Consider the following 21081-nt stretch of genomic DNA (forward strand, 5'->3'; position numbering starts at 1 on the left):
TCAATAAATAGAATAATTTTCATTATTATTCCCTCTGAAATGTGTGGTTACTTCTGGAAAGGGTCAATCAGTCACTTCAATCACTCAATCATGTCAACTCTTTGTGACTCCATGGACTGCAGCACACCAGGCTTCCCTGTCCATCACCAACTCCTGGAGCTTGCTCAAACTCATGTCCACTGAGTCAGTGATGCCATCCAACCATCTCATCCTCTGTTGTCCCCTTCTTCTGCCCTCAATCTTTCCAAGCATCAGGGTCTTTTCTAAAGAGTCGGCTCTTTGGATCAGGTGCCCAAAGTATTGGAGCTTCATCTCAAGCATCAGTCCTTCCAAAGAATATTCAGGGTTAATTTCCTTTAGGATGGACTGGTTTGACCTCCTTGCAGTCCAAGGGACTCTCAAGAGTCTTCTCCTACACCACAGTTCAAAGGCATTAGTTCTTCGACACTCAGCCTTCTTTATGGTCCAACTGTCACATCCATACATGACTACTGGAAAAACCATAGCTTTACTATATGGACCTTTGTCAGCAAAGTCATGTCTCTGCTTTTTAATATGCTATCTAGGTTGGTTATAAGTTTTCTTCCAAGTAGCAAGCATCTTTTAATTTCATGGCTGCAAGTCACCATCTGCAGAAAATAAAGTCTGGGACTGTTTCCACTGTTTTCCCATCTATTTGCCAGGAAGTGATGGGACCAGATGACATGATCTTCGTTTTCTGAATGTTGAGCTTTAAACCAGCTTTTTCATTCTCCTCTTTCACTTTCATCAGGAGTCTCTTTAGTTCCTCTTCATTTTCTGCAATAAGGGTGGTGTCATCTGCATATCTGAGGTTATTGATATTTCTCCTGGCAATCTTGATTCCTGCTTGTGCTTCATCCAACCTGGCATTTCACATCATGTACTTTGCATACAAGTTAAATAAGCAGGGTGATAGTATACAGCCTTTGCGTACTCTTTTCCCAATTTGGAACCAGTCCATTGCTCCATATCCTATTCTAACTGTTACTTCTTGACCTGCATACATGTTTCTCAGGAGGCAGGTAAGGTGGTCTATTATTCCCATCTCTTGAAGAGTTTTCCACAGTTTGTTGTGATCCACAGAGTCAGAGGCTTTAGTGTAGTCAATGAAGCAGAAGCAGATGTTTTTCTGGAATTCTCTTGCTTTCTCTATGATCCATCTAATATTGGCAATATGATCTCTGGTTCCTCTGCCTTTTCTAAATCCAGTTTGAACATCTGAAATTTCACGGTTCACGTACTGTTGAAGCCTGGCTTCAGTCATATGAGGACTTCCCTCATAGCTCAGTTGGTATAGAATCCATCTGCATTGCAGGAGACCCTGGTTTGATTTCTGAGTCAGGAAGATCTGCTGGAGAAGGGATAGACTACCTACTCCAATATTCTTGGGCTTCCCTTGTGGCTCAGCTGGTAAAAATCCACCTGCAATGCAGGAGACCTGGGTCTGATCCCTAGGTTGGGAAGATCCTCTGGAGAAGGGAAAGTCTACCCACTCCAGTATTGTGGCCTGGAGAAACTATGGGATCACAAAGAGTCGGACATGACTGAGTGACTGAACTGAACTGGACTGAAAGATTCAAAGGATGTGGGGCTCATGAAACATGCCCTGATGTTAAAGTTAACCATTAAAACTTTTCTAAGAAAAAGTTTTAAATGGCTCTTATTTCTCCCAGTTATAAAGCAACACATGGACTCTAAATAAAAATTAATGGTAAATAAAAATACAAAGCATAAATCACCACAATTCCACAACCCAGAAATAATTATTAACATTTCATTCTAATCATTTTTTTAACCCTTGAGTAGATAAACTTTATCAGCACACATACAATATTGGTACATACCTTTCATATATAATGTGTATCACCCAGAAATAACCTTTAACATTTCTTTGATTCCTTTTGCCATCTTTAACTAGATAAATGATTATCAGTATACATAAGATGTATTTCTCTCATGGGCTTCCCTGGTGGCTTAGCAGTACAGAATCTGCCTGCAATGCAGAAGACCCAAGTTTGATCCCGGGGTTTGGTAGATCTCCTGAAGAAGGGCATGGCCACCTACTCAAGTATTCTTGCCTGGAGAATCCCATGGACAGAGGAGCCCAGCGGGCTACAGTCCATAAGGTCACAATGGGACATGACTAAAGCGACTTAGCAAGCACGCACAGACTTCCAGTGGCACATCTGGTGGCTTGTGCGATTTGTCATCGAGGCAAGGGCAAGGTGGCTGCAGACCTCTGGTGATGGGCATGGACTTTCTGCAGAACCTAGCAACAGATACAGAGCTCGGGCATATCAGGGCCCAGCTGCAGGCAAGTCCATGGAAGAAAAGGACCCGGGCTGATTTGGGCAAGACTACATAGAAGCCAGGTCTGAATGTACTTTGGGCAGAAATACTGGCTCCACACTTGAGACATTCCCAGGAAAATAAAAAGGGAGATGTATCACTTGGAACCACTCCAGAAAAAGAAAATCCCAGGTAAAAATTAATCATTCCACAAATAGAATTATTCCAGAAATGGAATTAAGACCCAGAATTACACAGTCAATATGTCATTTCCTTTAGTGATTGCATTTAAACTTAATGCTTTCTTTTGAAATGAATGGTTACATAAATTCAGAACTGAGCACCTCAGTGGGAAGGCCCTTGGGGGATACACCCAAGACCCCTAAAGTCACACCAGGGAGGCAGCCACCCCTCTGCCAAGGGTTGTAGCTGCCTGCCCCACAATGGGCACTGCGCTCTTCAGCTCTTATCAGGGAAGCTGTTTTTTTGCCTCTTATCATTTCCTTTGAATATTTAACATGGTTTTAATCATTAACATATTCTGAAATCTTATTGCAGTATCAGCATTTGTGTTTGCAGTCTAAAAAGTACATCATTAAATGCTGTTTATTCGATAACCTGCAATCAATCAAATCTACTAGACCTTTGATTCACAGGCTATCAGCTAGTTTTATACTTTCTAATGTCTCTAATGAGCAACTGTACTTGTTAGTCTCTAAACAGGAAGCCTATTTCAGGGAAATAATCTCAGGTGTATTCCTGTCCCCACCTTAGTCTAAGACATTAGCATGGCTTTCTTTCTTAATTTTATTTCCCTGTTTCTCTGCATGTTTAATTAGGCTGCAGATTCTTTTAACTCTATCTTCTGATTTTGCTTTGTCTCTCACAGGGTTACCAGAAGGCGAGGCCCACAAGCACCCTCAGTATTGAGATTCCAGTTGGAACATAGTACTGCATCATCTTCTCTGTCAACAGCACAGGTGTCCACATATTAGAGATGGAAGGACTTACCAATATGACACACTTCAACTCCCTCATTTTACAGACGAGAACACTGGGTCTTAGAGAGGGTGAATGGCTTGTGCAGCTTCCCACAGCACAGAAGCCAGAACTAGAATTCAGGCCCCCAGCTTCCAAGATCAATGTTTTTCCATTATTATAGTGAACACCATCTCAATTTAAGGCAAGGAGCTTCCCCCCCCAGAAGAGCCTTGTGTATGTAACTCTGCATGGGGCGGCTCAGGGGTGGGGCCTCCTGGGTGTCCAGGCAGGTGGCTGCAAGGCCTCTCTACTGCAGCACCGGTCACTCCAGGGACTGATCCCGGAAAGGTAGGAGGGGTCCTGGATATCAGGGACTTGAGAAACAGACCAGACCAAACCTTAAACCTCTCTCAGCGCTCGGTGGGGGATTGGGGAAAATCTTGGCTCTCAAAGACGATGACAGAAGAAGGAAGAGAGAGAAGGGAAATAATTTGACAAAGATGTAGGCTCTAAACCCCTCTCCTCAACAAAAAATGGGAGACCTTAAGCACTGGCATATCTCCTGTAAATGACTTGCAAAAGCAGCACTTTGGAAAGAGCCTTTGATTTGATTTAGGCAAGAAGACTAGGTTAGGAAGGAATATTCTCTAGATACTCTCTGCTGCTGCTGCTGCTAAGTCACCTCAGTTGTGTCCGACTCTGTGGGACCCCATAGACGGTAGCCCACCAGGCTTCCCCGTCCCTGGGATTCTCCAGGCAAGAACACTGGAGTGGGTTGCCATTTCCTTCTCCAATGCATGAAAGGGAAAAGGGAAAGTGAAGTCACTCTCGTGTCCGACTTTAGCGACCCCATGGACTGCAGCCTTCCAGGCTCCCCCGTCCATGGGATTTTCCAGGCAAGAGTACTGGAGTGGGGTGCCATTACCTTCTCTGCTATATACTCTCTACAGGCAGCCTATCTTGGAAATAATCAGCCATCTTGTAACAGCCTTCACTTGTAGTTTGATTCAGATAATTGATAAAGGATAAAAGTTCTCATCAGAAAGAATTTTTTTTCTGTTTCTTTAATTTTATATTTATATGAGATGATGTATGTTCATTAAATTTACTGTGCTAATCATTTCTTGATGTATGTAAGTCACTCATTATGCTGTACACTTACACAGTGTTGTCTGTCAATTACATCTCAATGAAACTGGAAGGAAAAAAAGAATAAATAGTAATTTTTCCTCTCAAGTCATTTTCTCATAAGACAGATTGGGAGAAGTACATCATAGGGAAAGTTTTCCATTTTCCTCTGCATCTCCAAAACTGGGCACAGACTTGGCACAGATTAGGTCACAAGCAGACTTACAGGGAGATTCCCTCACTTGCACTGCTCCCTCTGAAGTCCAGGGAGGAGTCCCCACAGTGTGTTCACTAGCACAAGCCTTGTAGAATTTGCAAAGGTAAAAGGTTTCAAGCATGGCCATCTGTAGCTATTTGTATTACTTTAACGAAGAACTCTGGCTAATGTAGACAGTAAATGTTGGCACTGGGACTTGAACTTATGTGCTTACTTCTGATCCTGTGCTCCCTCTATCATGTCACACCAGCTTTCTAACTCATCTCAGGCTACAAGCCAAGCAAACCTTATTGCTACCCTGGGAGATAAAAGTCAGAATCCATGGAGAGGAGTTTTACCTACCTGATTCCTAAAAGTACTTGCAGGAGAGTGCAGATGCCAGAGACGAAGAAAGTGGTGCTGATGAGGTAGCTCTGGGTCAGGGGATCATGCTGCAAACACAGGTCCTTAGCCAAGATGAGCGGCACTGCCACAAGCCCCCCTAGGGCCGTGAGGAAGTGCTGTAGGCAGAGCAGAGAGAGGAGACAAACTTAGAGATGCTGTGGCTGCCTACTCCACCTAATCCTATTCCTTCTACTGGAGGCTCAACCTTTGGTCTCGGAGGAGATCCAGGCAAGTGGCAGGAACTAGGAAGGCCTGGCAGCAAGGAGCAGGGACACAACCAGAAGGTCTGGGGTTCAAAGGCAGGACTCCAGGGCTGAGAACTGCTGTTTTAGGTAAGAAACCAAGGTAGGGATGCGGTGTGGGAGGACATAACAGGAACCAAGGAGGTGGCCTTAAGAATAGGAATGACAAGAGGCTCATTATTAAAATAAGGCACAAGGTGAGAGCAAGACCATTGACCAGGCCTGAGCACATTTTTCAAGACTGCTGCTGCTGCTGCTGCTAAGTCGCTTCAGTCGTGTCCAACTCTGTGCGATCCCATAGATGGCAGCCCATCAGGCTCCCCCGTCCCTGGGATTCTCCAGGCAAGAACACTGGAGTGGGTTGCCATTTCCTTCTCCAATGCAGGAAAGTGAAAAGTGAAAGTGAAGTCACTCAGTCATGTCCGACTCTTAGCGACCCCACGGTCGGCAGCCCACCAGGCTCCACCGTCCATGGGATTTTCCAGGCAAGAGTACTGGAGTGGGGTGCCACTGCCTTCTCCACTTCAAGACTAATTATACATTAGGTCAGAAAACAGCATCAGCAAATTTAAGAAGACTGAAATCAAACCAACAATCTTTTCTGTCCACAATGGTCTGAAACTGGAAATCAATAAGAGGAAGGAAACTGGACACAAGCTGGTGGAAATTAAGAAACACACTCCTGAACAACCAATGGGTCAAAGAAGAAATCAAAAGGGAAATAAAAAATAACTTAAGACAAATGAAAATGGAAATACAACATACCAAAACTAGTGGGATGCAGCAAAAGCAGTTCTAAGAGGACAGTTTATAACAATCTATGCCTGCATTAAGAAAGAAAAAAGGTCTTAAATAGACAACTTAAGTTTATTTCTCAAAGAACTAGAAAAGGAAGAACAAACTGAGTCTCAAGTTAGAAGAGAGGGAAAAAATACAGATCAGAACAGGAATAAATGAAATGAAAAACAATAGGAAAAAAATCAACAAAACGAGAGCTTTTTAAAGATAAACAAACCCTTAGCTAAACTCAGAAAAAAGGAGAGAAGACTCAAATAAAATGAGACATGATATGATAGGAATGCAAAGTACCATAAAACAATAGTACCATTACACACCAATAAATTGGATAACCTAGAAGAAATGGATAGATTACTAGAAAGACACAATTTACCAAGACTGAATCATGAAGAAACAGAAAATATGAACAGACCAATGACTAGTGAGGAGACTAAAACCGTAATCAAAATTTCCCAACAAAGAAAAGCCAAAGACCAGATGGTTTCACTGGCAAATTCTATCAAATATCTAAAGAAGAATTAACACCAAGCCTTCCCAAACTCCTCCAAAAATTGAAGAGGAGGGACCACTCCCAAACTCATTTTACAATCCAGCATAACCCTGATGGGGTTGTGGCTCAGACAGTAAGGAATCTGCCCGCAATGCAGGAGACCCAGGTTTGATCCTTGGGTTGGGAGGATCCCCTGGAGAAGGAAATGGCAAGCAACTCCAGTATTCTTGCCTGGAAAATCCCATGGACAGAGGAGACTAGCAGGTTACAGTCCATGGGGTTGCAAGGAGTCGGACATAACGGAGCGACTTTCACATAACCCTGATACCACAGCAAGATAAAGACCCTACAGGGAAAGAAAATTACAGGCCAATATCCCTCATGGATATAGATGCAAAACTGCTCAATGAAATCCTAGCAAACAGCATTCTACAGTACATTAAATGGGCCATATGCCATGATTAAGTAGGATTTTTACCCCTGGAATGTTAAATATATACAAACCAGAAAATATGATACACCATATTAATAACATGAAAAATAAAAATCCCATCACCTCAGTGGATGCAGTAAAAAACATTTGACAAAATTCAACACCCTTTCATAATGAAGTATCTACATTATCCATTTTATTGGCTCACAATAATATTTTTTAAAATAGTATGACATTTGCTTCTCTTCTTTTGTGGAAAAGCACCAGGAAGCAAACAAAAAAGTATATCCCATCCCTAATATTCCACATTGAACATTTTGGGATGAAAATGAAAATGAATCCATCTATGAGATTAAAGATTCAAGCTACCAAAAGTTACAAAACAAATAGTAAAAGTTGAAAGCTCCCTTCCTTTTTCTAGTTCCTCAACCCAAGGTTAAATACCTTTATTAGTTTCTATGATTCCTTCAAAACATGTAAAAATTACTACATATATTTATTTCTGCTATTCTATCTCTCTTTTTGCTTATTAGTCTTTAACATAAAAAAATCACACTATACACAGTTATTTACTTGACTTAATTGATTTAATCTATGTTGGTGATCATTTTTTAACTGCAAGGTAAATATATCTTTCTCTTTCTAACAGCTACATTAAAAAATTTTTTGTTAGAATATATCACAGTTCTCTAAGAAGGATATTTTGGGGGTGTTTCTGGGTTTTGTTTGTTGTTGTGATTTTACGATTAATCAATAGAACCACTTTGTACTTATCTTAACAAGTCTTGCCAGCATATCTAGAGAGAAATTCTTTAAAAAAAAAAATTTGTTTCATTTGGCCATGCCACACGATTTGTGGGAACTTAGTTCCCCTACCAGGGACTGAACCCATGCCTTGGCAGTGAAATGATGGACTCCTAACCACTGGACCCCTGGGTAATTCTCTACAGAGAAATTCTTAAGCATTAGGGCCTGGGTTAAATAACATGTGTTTTACAAGTTAATAGAAAAGTTGCACCAGATAACATTCCAACAAGTGTTTGACAATGCTTGTTTTCCAATATTCCCCAAGCACTGGTTATGAAACATTTCAGTTGTTGCCAAAAAAATAATAATTGCTATCTTGGGGAAACAAAACAAAACAAAACTCACAATGGCCCAGTTGGTGTCCTTGATGTGACCTAGTAGCTTAGCATGGGGGAGAATCTTCCCCTAACTCCCTGACCCCATCCCCAAACTCCGTGGGAGAAAAGAGAGCCTGGAGGAGCCTTGAGTTCCCTAAAGGTCAACAGCATGGTAGCCAAAAACATGAGCAACTGAAGTTAGATCTTGACTAATTTGACCCGTGTGTGTCGATGTGCCTTTTGAGACAGAGCCTCCTTGTACCCAATGCTTCTGTGTGGCATTACCTGGATCCCCAAGAAGATGCAGAGATACCATGGTGGGATATCCAGGATGCCATAAGCCATGTGGCTGCTGCTGGGACTCTTGAGCTGGCCATCCTTCTTGCTGCCTTGGTCACCTTCATGGGAGCTGAGCACACCATCACCCCTGTGCTGGGAAAAAGACAAAAACACGTTTGAGCATCTCAAGAGGAATCAAGCGCATTTTGATGCCAAAAGCTTGGCCTCTATGCACCAGTGTCAAATCAAATCTCGGAGACAGAGTTTTGGATGAAGTAGAAAAGAATAGCTTATTGCTTTGCCAGGCAAAGGGGAACACAGTGGCTCCTGCCCTCGAAAACTGTGTGTCTCCAACCAGAGGGATTTGGTGAGAAGTTTTATAGCAACGGCTCAAGCATGGGGCTGCTAATAAGATTAGGCGGTGTACAGTTCAGTTCACTCAGTCCTGTCCGACTCTTTGTGACCCCATGGACTGCAGCACGCCAGGCCTCACTGTCCATCACCAACTCCTGAAGCTTACTCAAACTCATATCCATCGAGTCGGTGATGCCATCCAACCATCTTATCCTCTGTTATCCCTTCTCCTCCTGCCTTCAATCTTTCCCAGAATCAGAGTCTTTTTAAATGACTCAGTTCTTCCCATTAGGTGGCCAAAGTATTGGCGTTTCAGCTACAACATCAGTCTTTCCAATGAATACTCAGGACTGATTTCCTTTAGGATGGACTGGCTGGAACTCTTTGCAGCCCAAGAGACTCTCAAGAGTCTTCTCCAATACCACAGTTTAAAAGCATCAATTCTTTGGCACTCAGCTTTCTTTATAGTCCAACTCTCACATCCATACATGACCACTGAAAAAACCATAGCTTTATCTAGACGGACCTTTGTTGGCAATGTCTCTGCTTTTTAATATGCTGTCTAGGTTGGTCATAGCTTTTCTTCCAAAGAGCAAGTGTCTTTTAATATCATGGCTGCAGACACCATCTACAGTGACTTTGGAGCCCCCCAAAATAAAGTCAGCCACTGTTTCCATTGCTTCCCCATCTATTTGCCATGAAGTGATGGGACCGGATGCCATGATCTTTGTTTTCTGAATGTTGAGTTTTAAGCCAACTTTTTCACTCTCGTCTTTCACTTTCATCAAGAGTCTCTTTAGTTCTTCTTTGCTTTCTGCCATAAGGGTGGTGTCATCTGCATATCTGAGGTTATTGATATTTCCCCTGGCAATCTCGATTCCAGCTTGTGCTTCTTCCAGCCCAGCGTTTCTCATGATGTACTCTGCATATAAGTTAAATAAGCCGGGTGACAATATACAGCCTTGACGTACTCCTTTTCCTATTTGGAACCAGTCTGTTGTTCCATGTCCAGTTCTAACTGTTGCTTCCTGAGCTGCATACTCAGGAGATTTCTCAGGATTTCTCAGGAGGCAGGTCAGGTGGTCAGGTATTCCCATCCCTTTCAGAATTTTCCACAGTTTGTTGTGATCCACACAGTCAAAGGCTTTGGCATAATCAATAAGGCAGAAGTAGAGAAGGCAATGGCACCCCACTCCAGCACTCTTGCCTGGAAAATCCCATGGACGGAGGAGCCTGGTGGGCCGCAGTCCATGGGGTCGCTAAGAGTCGGACACGACTGAGCGATTTCACTTTCACTTTTCACTTTCATGCATTGGAGAAGGAAATGGCAACCCATTCCAGTGTTCTTGCCTGGAGAGTCCCAGGGACGGGGGAGCCTGGTGGGCTTCCGTCTATGGGGTCGCACAGAGTCAGACACTACTGAAGCGACTTCACAGCAGACGTTTTTCTGGCACTCGCTTGCTTTTACGATGATCCAATGGTTGTTGGCAATTTGATCTCTGGTTCCTCTGCCTTTTCTAAATCCAGCTTGAACATCTGGAAGTTCATGGTTTATATACTGTTGAAGCCTTGCTTGGAGAATTTTGAGCATTACCTTGTCAGTGTATGAGATGAGTGCATTTGTGCAGTAGTTTGAGCATTCTTTGGCATTGCCTTTCTTTGGGATTGGAATTAAAACTGTTATTTTCCAGTCCTGTGGTCACTGCTGAGTTTTCCAAATTTGCTGGCATATTGAGTGCAGCATTTCACAGCATTATCTTTTAGGACTTGAAATAGCTCAACTGGAATTCCATTACCTCCACTAGCTTTGTTCGTTGTGATACTTCCTAAGGCCCACTTGACTTCACATTCCAGGATATCTGGCTCTAGGTGAGTGTTAACACCATCATGATTATCTGGGTCATGAAGATCTTTTTTGGATAGTTCTTCTGTGTATTCTTGCCACCTCTTCTTAATATCTTCTGCTTCTGTTAGGTCCATACCATTTCTGTCCTTTATTGTACCCATCTTTGCATGAAATTGGCCCTTGGTATTGGCTGGATGGCATCACTGACTCAATGGACGTGAGTTTCAGTGAACTCCAGGAGTTGGTGATGGACGGGGAGGCATGGCGTGCTGCGATTCATGGGGTCGCAAAGAGTCAGACATGACTGAGTGACTGATCTGATCTGATCTCTAATTTTCTTGAAGAGATCTCTAGTCTTTCCCATTCTATTGTGTTCCTCTATTTCTTTGCATTGATCACTGAGGAAGGCTTTCTTATCTCTCCCTGCTCTTCTTTGGAACTCTGCATTCAAATGGGTATATCTTTCCTTTTCTCCTTTGCCTTTCATTTCTATTTTCACAGCTGTTTGTAAGGCCTCCTCAGACAACCATTTTGCCTTTTTGCATTTCTTTTTCTTGGGGGTGGTGTTGATTCCTGTCTCGTGTACAATGTCACAAACCTGCGTCTGTAGTTCTTCAGGTACTCTGTCTATCATATCTAATCCCTTGAATCTATTTCTCATTTCCACTGTAAGGGATTTGATTTAGGTCATACCTGAATGGTCTAGTGGTTTTCCCTACTTTCTTCAATTTAAGTCTGAATTCTGCAATAAGGAGTTCATGATCTAAGCCACAGTCAGCTCCTGGTCTTGTTTTTGCTGACTGTATAGAGCTTCTTCTTTTTTGGCTGCAAAGAATATAATCAATCTGATTTCAGTGTTGACCATCTGGTGATGTCCATGTGTAGAGTCTTCTCTGTGTTGTTGGGAGAAAGTGTTTGCTATGACACAGAAAACTAACCAATCTGATCACATGGACCACAGCCTTGTCTAACTCAGTGAAACTATGAGCCATGCCATGTAGGGCTACCCAAGACGGATAGTTCATGGTGGAGTGTTGGGGGCCAGAGTGAGGCACTCCACCCGTGGCAAAGGTCATGAGGAAGACGGCTCGACATACGCAAAGGCGGGATCAAGCCTCAGGAGTCCCCCTGGAAATCCTCAAGTATCTACCCCCATAACCAGAGCCTGCCTACTTTACTACTTTGTGCTCTCACCTACACCTCTGGCTTTACGTGGGACTGTCCCCCACCACCTCTTTCGGAGAAGGAGTTAACTTAGAGCTCCAGTTAATAATAATTCCTGGGAGTGATAGGAGTGTTTCAACCTACAAACTCCTCTGAAGGTTCTCTAGCCTGCCTGACAGGCTTGTCTGGCCACATGTGATTGCTCACAGCCTCCCAACCGTGAGAGGCATGAGATGCTTTAAACCTTCTAAAAACAGGTTCTTTAGAGAAGTTAGAAAACCATTAATATAAGTATAGTGGGCTGATTAGAAATTGTATTGGTGAAGGGTTTTTCATTTTTTGAGCCAATGTTTGTTGCTAAGTCTCCATATCCCCTGCCCTTAACACACATTAATGAATATATAGAAGAAATAAGTATTAACCTTTGATATAAATCACGTTAGACCTTAGGCTAAGTAAATTCTTTCCTTAACTAAAACCCACTATACCCTCACCCTATAGGAATGTAACTTTATTTGGGTGGCGTCTGTTTTAAGAATAATCACCCTGGAGAAATAAGTGTCCTGGTTGACTGACCGCTGTCACAAGGAGAGGGTCATAAATTGTCAGCAGGCCCCCTGGCCAGAAGATGATGTAACACCCCTAAGACCTCTGTATACATTTGTATGAAGCACCTGACTTTGATAAAAGTCAGGACTGCTGACCCCACGTGACTTTTGCATAACATCTCAGTGTATAAAAGTAGACCATGGAAAATAAAGAATGGGGATCAGTTCCTCGAAAGACTGGTCTCCCCATGTCTCTCTCTCACTCTGGCTGAGTCTCCATCTGGAGCGCAGAACCCACCATGCTTACTAATTATGCCTGGGCTTCTAAGATCCGACCGGGGAGGCCTCAGTGTCTCCTCTCCTTCGGGAGAATGGAAGGACGCCTGTGGCCTACATAAGTGGTGCAAGCTTCTTGTCTTGAAGTTTTATTGGTCCCCCGCGTAAACCAAGCTACTCAGCCTCTTTTCTCCACTGAATTTTCCTACTGAGCTATCCTCATTCTATTACTCTTTATATCTTTGATGAATAAATAATTAAATAGGTCGCTGACGCCGTCCCCGCTTCGAATACCCTGGATCAGCCGGGGCTGGACCCCGGCAGTGGAGAGTTCTGACAAAACATGGTCCACTGGAGAAAGGAATGGCAAACTATTCTTGCCTTGAGAACCCCATGAACAGTATAAAAAGGCAAAAAGACAGGACACTGAAAGATGAACCCTCCAGGTCCGTAGGTGTCCAATATGCTACTGGAGATCAGTGGAAAACTAACTCCAGAAAGAATGAAGAGATAGAGCCAAGGCAAAAACAACACCCAGTTGTGGATGTGACTGGTGATGTGAGTAAGGTCCTATGCTGTAAAGAGCAATATTGTGTAGGAACCTGGAATGTTAGGTCCATGAATCAAGGCAAATTGGAAGTAGTCAAACAGAAGGTGGTAAGAGGGAACATCAAAATTTTAGGGATCAGCGAATTAAAATGGACTGGAATGGGTGAATTTAACTCAGATGACCATTATATCTACTACCATGGGCAAGAATCCCTTAGAAGAAATGCAGTAGCCATCATAGTCAACAAAAGAGTCTGAAATGCAGTACGTGGATGCAATCTCAAAAACAACAGAATGATCTCAGTTCATTTCCAAGGCAAACCATTCAAATCACAGTAATCCAAGTCTGTGCCCCGACCAATAATGCTGAAGAAGCTGAAGTTGATCGGTTCTATTAAGACCTACAAGACCTTCTAGAACTAACACCTAAAAAAGATGTCCTTTTCATTATAGGAGGACTTCCCTGGTGGCTCAGATGGTAAAGCATCTGCCTATGATGCGGGATACCCAGTTCAATCCCTGGGTTGCGAAGATCTCCTGGAGAAGGAAATGGAAACCCACTCCAGTATTCTTGCCTGGAAAATCCCATGGATGGAGGAGCCTCTAGGCTACAGTCCATGGGGTCACAAAGAGTTGGACACAACTGAGCGACTTCACTTTTTCATTATAGGGGACTGGAATGCAAAAGTAGAAAGTCAAGGAATACCTGGAGTAACAGGCATATTTGGCCTTGGAGTACAGAATGAAGCAGGGCAAAGGCTAATAGAGTTTTGCCAAGAAAACGCACTGGTCACAGCAAGCACCCTCTTCAAACAACACAAGAGAAGGCTGTGTACAGGGCACTGCTTTAATCTGGTCTCAGGTAATATAATGAGAACCTTGTCCTTGGGCTTCCCTGGTAGGTCAGATAGTAAAGAATGCACCTACAGTGCAGGAGACCCAGGTTTGATCCCTGGGTTGGGAAGATCCCCTGGAGAAGGGAATTGCTACCCATTACAATAATCTTGCCTGGAGAATTCCATGGACACAGGAGCCTGGTGGTCTGCAGCCCATAGGGTTGCAAAGTGTCAGATATGACTAAGTGACTAACACACACGATCTGATGAGTTTGAGGTTCCTTTAATCTGGAATGAAGAATAGTGACATCTTCCTCCTTAAAAAACTAGGAATAAAATTACCATATGATCCAGCAATCCCACTCCTAGGCATATACCCTGCAGAAACCAAAATTGAAAAGGATACATGTATCCCATTGTTCATCGCAGCACTGTTTACAATAGCTAGAATATGGAAGCAACCTAGATATTCATCGACAGATGAATGGATAAAGAAGTTGTGGTACATATTCACAATAGAATATTACTTAGCCATAAAAAGGACTGCATTTGAGTCAGTTCTAATGAGGTGGATGAACCTAGAGCCTATTATACAGAGTGAAGTCAGTCAGAAGGAGAAAGATAAATGTCATATACTAATGCATATATACAGAATCTAGAAAAATGGTACTGAAGAATTTATTTACATGGCAGCAATGGAGAAATGGACAGAGAGAATAGACTTATGGACATGGGAAGAGAGGAGGACAGGGTGAGATGTATGGAGAGAGTAACATAGACTCTTACTGTGTTTCTATGAAGTAAAATAGATAGCCAATGGGAATTTGCTGTATGTCTCAGGAAACTCAAACAGGGGCTCTGTATCAAGCTAGAGGGGTGGGATAGAGAGGAAGATGGGACAGAGGTTCAAGAGAGAGCAGATATACATATACCTATGGATGGGAAAACAGTGAAAACAGTGTCAGATTTTATTTTTTGTGGCTCCAAAATCACTGCAGATGGTGACTGCAGCCATGAAATTAAAAGACGCTTACTCCTTGGAAGGAAAGTTATGACCAACCTAGAGAGCATATTGAAAAACAGAGACATTACTTTGCCAACCAAGGTCCGTCTAGTCAAGAATATGGTTTTTCCTGTGGTCATGTATGGATGTGAGAGTTGGACTGTGAAGAAAGCTGAGCACCGAAGAATTGATGCTTTAGAACTGTGGTGTTGGAGAAGACTCTTGAGAGTCCCTTGGACTGCAAGGAAATCCAACCAGTCCATTCTGAAGGAGATCAGCCCTGGGATTTCTTTGGAAGGAATGATGCTAAAGCTGAAACTCCAGTACTTTGGCCACTTCATGTGAAGAGTTGACTCATTGGAAAAGACTCTGATGCTGGGAGGGATTGGGGGCAGGAGGAGAAGGGGACGACAGAGGATGAGATGGCTGGACGGCATCACTGACTCGATGGACGTGAGTCTGAGTGAACTCCGGGAGTTGGTGATGGACAGGGAGGCCTGGCGTGCTGCGATTCATGGGGTCTCAAACAGTCAGACATGACTGAGCGACTGAACTGAACTGATGGCTGATTCCTATTGAGGTTTGACAGAAAACAACAAAATTCTGTAAAGCAATTATCCTTCAATTAAAAAACCAAATAAAAAGAATGGTGTCATCTTCCATTTATTGGGGGGTTTAGTCCTTTTGTTATTGTTGTTCAGTCACTAAGTCATGTCCCACTCCTTGTGACCCCATGCACTGCAGCACGCCAGGCTTCCTTGTCCTTCACTCTCTCCCAGAGTTTGCTCAAATCCATATCCATTGAGTCAGTGATGCTATCTAACCCTCTCATCCTCTGTCATTCTCTTTTCTTTTTGCCATCAATCTTTTCCACCATCAGGGTCCTTTCCAGTGAGTGTGCTCCTTGCATCAAGTGGCCAGAGTATTGGAGCTTCAGCATCAGTCCTTCCTAATTAATCTTCAGGATTGATTTCTTTTAGGACTGACTGGTTTGATCTCCTTGCAGTCCAAGGGACTCTCAAGAGTCTTCTCCAGCACCACAACTTGAAAGCATCAATCCCTCGGCACTCAGCCTTCTTTGTGGTCTAACTCTCACATCCATACATGACTACTGGAAAAACCATAGCTTTGACTACATGGACCTTTGATGGCAAAGTGATATCTCTGCTTTTAAACATGCTGCCTAGGCTTGTCATAGCTTTCCTTCCAAGGAGCAAATGTCTTTTGATTTCATGGCTGCAGTCACCATCCACAGTGATTTTGGCGCCCAAGAAAATAAAGATACTGTTTTATCTCTTGAGGTGGAACCAGGACCCTGCCCAAAGCCTGCACTATTGTTCAGGCTGTTCTCTGTTGTCTCTGAATCCCCTCCTTTCCCTGATTAGCAACTGTTTGAAACTAACCTTTGGGACTCAGGGAAGGTCATGGAGGCTGGAGGCTGTTCCCCACAAACAAGGAACAAGAGGCATGGAAAGGCTTCTGTGCCCAGGATCGCCAGAGGCTCCTGCTTAGTTTCACTTTCTTATTACAACCAGACAGATGGACAGCTTTCTAGAGGCAAGAACAATGGTATTGTGGTATATTCTGGCCAGCTTGTGGTTTCTAGATTCAGACTCAAAAGACCATGACTTTCTATATTATACATCTGCAGCAAGCCCTAACAGAAAATAAAGTTTGTGGAAGAATGAATGGGGATCAACTCCATGGTCAGAAAATGGGCAGAGGAATTCCTTGATGACTCATTCAGTGGTTAGGACTTCATGCTTTCACTGCCATTGTGTCACTGCAATTGTGCGGTAGCTTGAGTATTCTTTGGCATTGCCTTTCTTTGGGATTGGAATGAAAACTGACCGTTTCCACTGCTGTGGCCACTGCTGAGTTTTCCAAATTTGCTGGCATATTGAGAGCAGCACTTTCACAGCATCATCCTTCAGGATTTGGAACAGCTCAACTGGAATTCTATCACCTCCTCTAGCTTTAATACTGTATTATGTATTTGAAACTTGCTAAGAGAGTAAATCCTAAATGTTCTCAGCACAAAAAAGAAGCGGTGACTGCATGCCGTGATGGAGGGGTTAACTACTAAGAACTGCTGCCTAGTCACTGAGTCACTTCAGTCATGTCTGACTCTTTGAGACCCCATGGGCCATAGCCTGCCAGGCTTCTCTGTCCATGGGATTCTCCAGGCAAGAATACTAGAGTGGGTAACCATGCCCTCCTCCAGGGGACCTACACGACCCAGGGATCAACCCAAATCTGTTAAGTCTCCTGCATTGGCAGGCAGTTGTTGATCACTAGCGACACCTAGGAATCTATTAATCACTGCTATGGTGGTAATCATTTTGCAGCATATAATTGTATCAGGTCAATGTCTTGGACAGTTTAAGCTTACACAATGTTATATGTCAATTACATCTAATAAACCTGGGGAAAAACAGAGCATGAAGCACATAGTCCAGTGTCCTGCCTGCATGGTGCACTTACCCAATAAGTATTAGCTGCTATAATTATGATAAGCTTCTGGTCCTATGTTTCAAAGGCTTTTAACTCACACTTCAGTGACATTAGAGCATCTGTAGGTGGAGTGACATTAGAGCAGCTGTAGGTGAGAGGAATAGGAAAACAATGTCTTCGGTGTGGCCAGAATGGGGCAAGGCCACCAGCATGAAGATCAGGCAATTAGGTGACAAGCCCCAGCAGGGTCCTGGGCCCTGGTCAGACCACAGAGGAATAGCAGGTTCTGCGCAGTGGCACAGCCAGGGTGCCCTGAAGATAGTGTGGGCTTCTCACAGAGAAAGTTCTGGAAAGGATGTTAAACGTACCCATACCAACACCAACCTCCATAGTCAAGCACCCTTTACTCACCACAGCCTCAAAGAACTTCTGAACTGAAGCTGCACTGTGACTCCTAGGAAAGCTAATCACTTCAACACTATGGGCTTCTCCTATACAAGAAATCTGCTATTTTTTGTGACTTTATTGATATAAAGATACATTATTATGTACTAAAAAATCTCTCTTTTGTCTAAAAATTATTGTTTTTTTCCTTCTGATTTTAAAAGAAATGGGAGCAAAACTGTGGGCACAGACACCATGGCTACTCTCCCTAAGGATCAGTGGCCCTGCTCTGGAGAAGTAGGAGAAGCAGATGAGTGGGGGGCAAGGGGTCACCAGTTGCTTTGAAGTGGAGAGAGACAAGAAAGCCACCAGATCAAGAACTGGGTGTTTGTCCCCTACCACTTCCAGGACAGCACTGGAACATCATATTCTAAGACAGGGTTTCTCAACCTCAGCACCATTGCCATTTTGGACAGGATAATTCTTCCTTGTGTTGTGTGTGTTCATGGCAGGTGTTGGGGCTGTATCATGTACCCTAGGATATTTAGTAGCATCTTTGGCCTGGACCCACTAGATGCCACTGGCAAGCTCCTGCCCTCACCTTCAGTTGTGATGACCCAAAATGACTCCAGACATTGCCAAATGTCAACAGCAGGGTAAAAATCACCCCCAGTTAAGACCTGCCATTTTAAGGGTGTTGTTCAGATCCCACCAGGGAAGCTGCAACTAAGAACAATTCTGGCTGATGTGGAGAGTGGGTGGGATAGATGTGCCATCTCCACGTGGAGACAGAGGAAGCCAGTTCTCCTCCTCCATGGGATGGACCACAAATCAGATCTCAACTCTCCCAGTAAGCGGGGACCCGGTCACCGGCGATGGAGAAAATTTCCCAAAGCGCTAAGGTCCAGGCAGTGGGAGGAGCTCAGGGCTGCGGTCAGGCTTGCAGAGAGTGGGTGCACTGAGTCAGCCACAGCACAGCCCTGCAGAGTCACCCTGTTCCTGGGGCTCGGTGCAGCGTTTGCCCATGAATCTATTATTTAGTTTCTGAAACTTAAATGTAAGAGTTTTGCTTCTACTCATCTATTCAGCAATGCCTGCAACCATGCCTCCCAAACCTGCTGCAGGAAGCCTTCCCTGACTTCTCTCCACTCCCGGACTACTGCCCCAGCATGCCTGACAGCCATAACGCGGTTTCCTCCTCCAAAAGCCCATTAAGTCCCATAACTTCTCTACTCCATCGCTAGCACAGAGTTGGTGCTCACAGCACAATCTGTTGAGTGAAAAATAAATAAATAAATAAATAAATAAACACATGCATAAATTAATGACCATAAAGATTCTCTCATCGACTTTTTAAAATAAATCCATAACTGGTTAGAACTCTTTGGAAACCTTATGCTGATCCTATTTGGATTCCTGAAAAGAAGGCTGTCCTGATGCAGCTTTGGTACTTGGATTGGATGTGAAAGAAGGGTGGTTTTGCCTAAGCAGGTCAAGGCCAAGCCAAAGATAGCCTGGAGGTGCCCAAGGGAACTCCGGAGCACTTATCGCGAGGTTTTAGTGACCGCATGGTGCAGGCCTTGAGCACAACCGCAGAAGAACCGGCTGAAGAAAAGAGGAGGGGCAGAAGGAAAAGAATGGTTGTTGATTGGCTGGCTGGTTGATTGACGCTGCGTAGGCTACACAGAACAGTAGAGCTTGCTGTTTGAACTGGGGCCGCGGTGGTCTGTCAGTCCCCTGCTTGGCAGCCATTGGCACATCACTTCCTCTCTCTCAGACTCCGTGTCCCCTTCTGACTCTGGGAAGGTTGCAGAAATACTCAAAAGTGTATGTGGCTTCCTGTTATGTGCGCCTGTGAATGAACTCACACGACTCGGGCAGATACAGCTCTAGCAAACTCACCTCATACCTTCTCCAAGACCCCTTGGAATTCTCAGAAAGGTGAAGGGGCAGCGGCGGGGGGTGGGGGGAGGTTTTGGTGGGGACATTAGGGGGGATGTTAGTTTGGGGCCTTCCCCCTACCCCCGCCATTTAAGGGTCAATGAATGACTCTTCGTTCTTTATGGCAAAAAGTAAAGAACTAAAGAGCCTCTTGATCCAAGTGAAAGAGAGTGAAAAAGTTGGCTTAAAGTTCAACATTCAGAACACTAAGATCATGGCATCTGGTCCCATCACTTCATGGCAAATAGATGGGGTAACAGTGGAAACAGTGGCTGACTATATTTTTCTGGGCTCCAAAATCACTGAAGATGGTGACTGCAGCCATGAAATTAAAAGACACTTACTCCTTGGAAAGAAAGTTGTGACCAACCTAGACAGCATATTGAAAAGCAGAGCTATTACTTTGTCAACAAAGGTCCGTCTAGTCAAGGCTATGGTTTTTCCAGTAGTCATGTATGGATGTGAGAATTGGATTATAAAGAAAGCTGAGTGCCGAAGAATTGATGCTTTTGAACTGTGGTGTTGGAGAAGACTCTTGAGAGTCCCTTGGACTGCAAGGAGATCCAACCAGTCCATCCTAAAGGAGATCAGTCCTGGGTGTTCATTGGTAGGACTGATGTTGAAACTGAAACTCCAATACTTTGGCCACCTGATGCGAAGAGCTGACTCATTTGAAAAGACCCTGATGCTGGGAAAGATTGAAGGCAGGAGGAGAAGGGGATGACAGAGGATGAGATGGTTGGATGGCATTACCGACTCAATGGACAAGGGTTTGGGTGGACTCTGGGAGTTGGTGATGGACAGGGAGGCCTGGTGTGCTGGGATTCATGGGGTCGAAAAGAGTTGGACACGACTGAGCCACTGAACTGAACTGAACTGAATGACTCAGACTTCCCTGGTGGTCCCGTGGTTAAGATTGCCTTCCAATGAAGCGAGTGAGGATTCGATCCCAGGTTAGGGAGCTAAGATCCTACATGCCCAGTGGCCAAAAAAACAAAACATGAAAGAGAAGAAGTATTATAACAAATTCAATAAAGACTTTGAAATTGGTCAACATCAGAAAACAATCTTAAAAAAAAAAGTCAGTGACTCATAGAGTGTTCTCTGCCTCATGACTGAATATTCTAAGTTTTGTTTGGATATCAATCTGGACATGATGAGGCTATGGAAACCACTTCTGTAATTGCTTTACAACACTTTTCTGGGAAATTGTCCTTGTATGAGGCCCAACATGGAAAAAAAATTAGAACTTAAGAGTGGAGAAAAACTTATCTTCCTTGAGAACAGCTGGTTCTTCACTCTGATAAGAGTGTGTGACTTCTGTGAAGCATGTCAGCTGT

At 43.7% G+C, this 21081-nt stretch overlaps 2 protein-coding genes across 3 annotated transcripts in view; both read right to left on the minus strand.

Moving 5' to 3' along the window:
• The window catches only part of LOC129659535 (solute carrier family 23 member 1-like), a 246646-nt gene that overhangs the window by 42415 nt on the left and 183150 nt on the right, over positions 1-21081 (minus strand). The window lies entirely within an intron of this gene.
• Positions 1-21081, minus strand: part of LOC129659538 (solute carrier family 23 member 1-like) — a 30746-nt gene that overhangs the window by 2650 nt on the left and 7015 nt on the right. The window contains exons 3-4 of the mRNA XM_055590994.1: positions 8393-8539; positions 4979-5136 (exon numbers count right to left, since the gene is read on the minus strand). Of these exons, the coding sequence (XP_055446969.1) occupies positions 4979-5136; positions 8393-8539 (305 nt within the window). The remainder of the gene's footprint in view (positions 1-4978; positions 5137-8392; positions 8540-21081) is intronic.

The sequence above is a fragment of the Bubalus kerabau genome, chromosome 8 (genome assembly GCF_029407905.1).
Source record: "Bubalus kerabau isolate K-KA32 ecotype Philippines breed swamp buffalo chromosome 8, PCC_UOA_SB_1v2, whole genome shotgun sequence".
NCBI classification, from domain to species: Eukaryota; Metazoa; Chordata; class Mammalia; order Artiodactyla; family Bovidae; genus Bubalus; species Bubalus kerabau.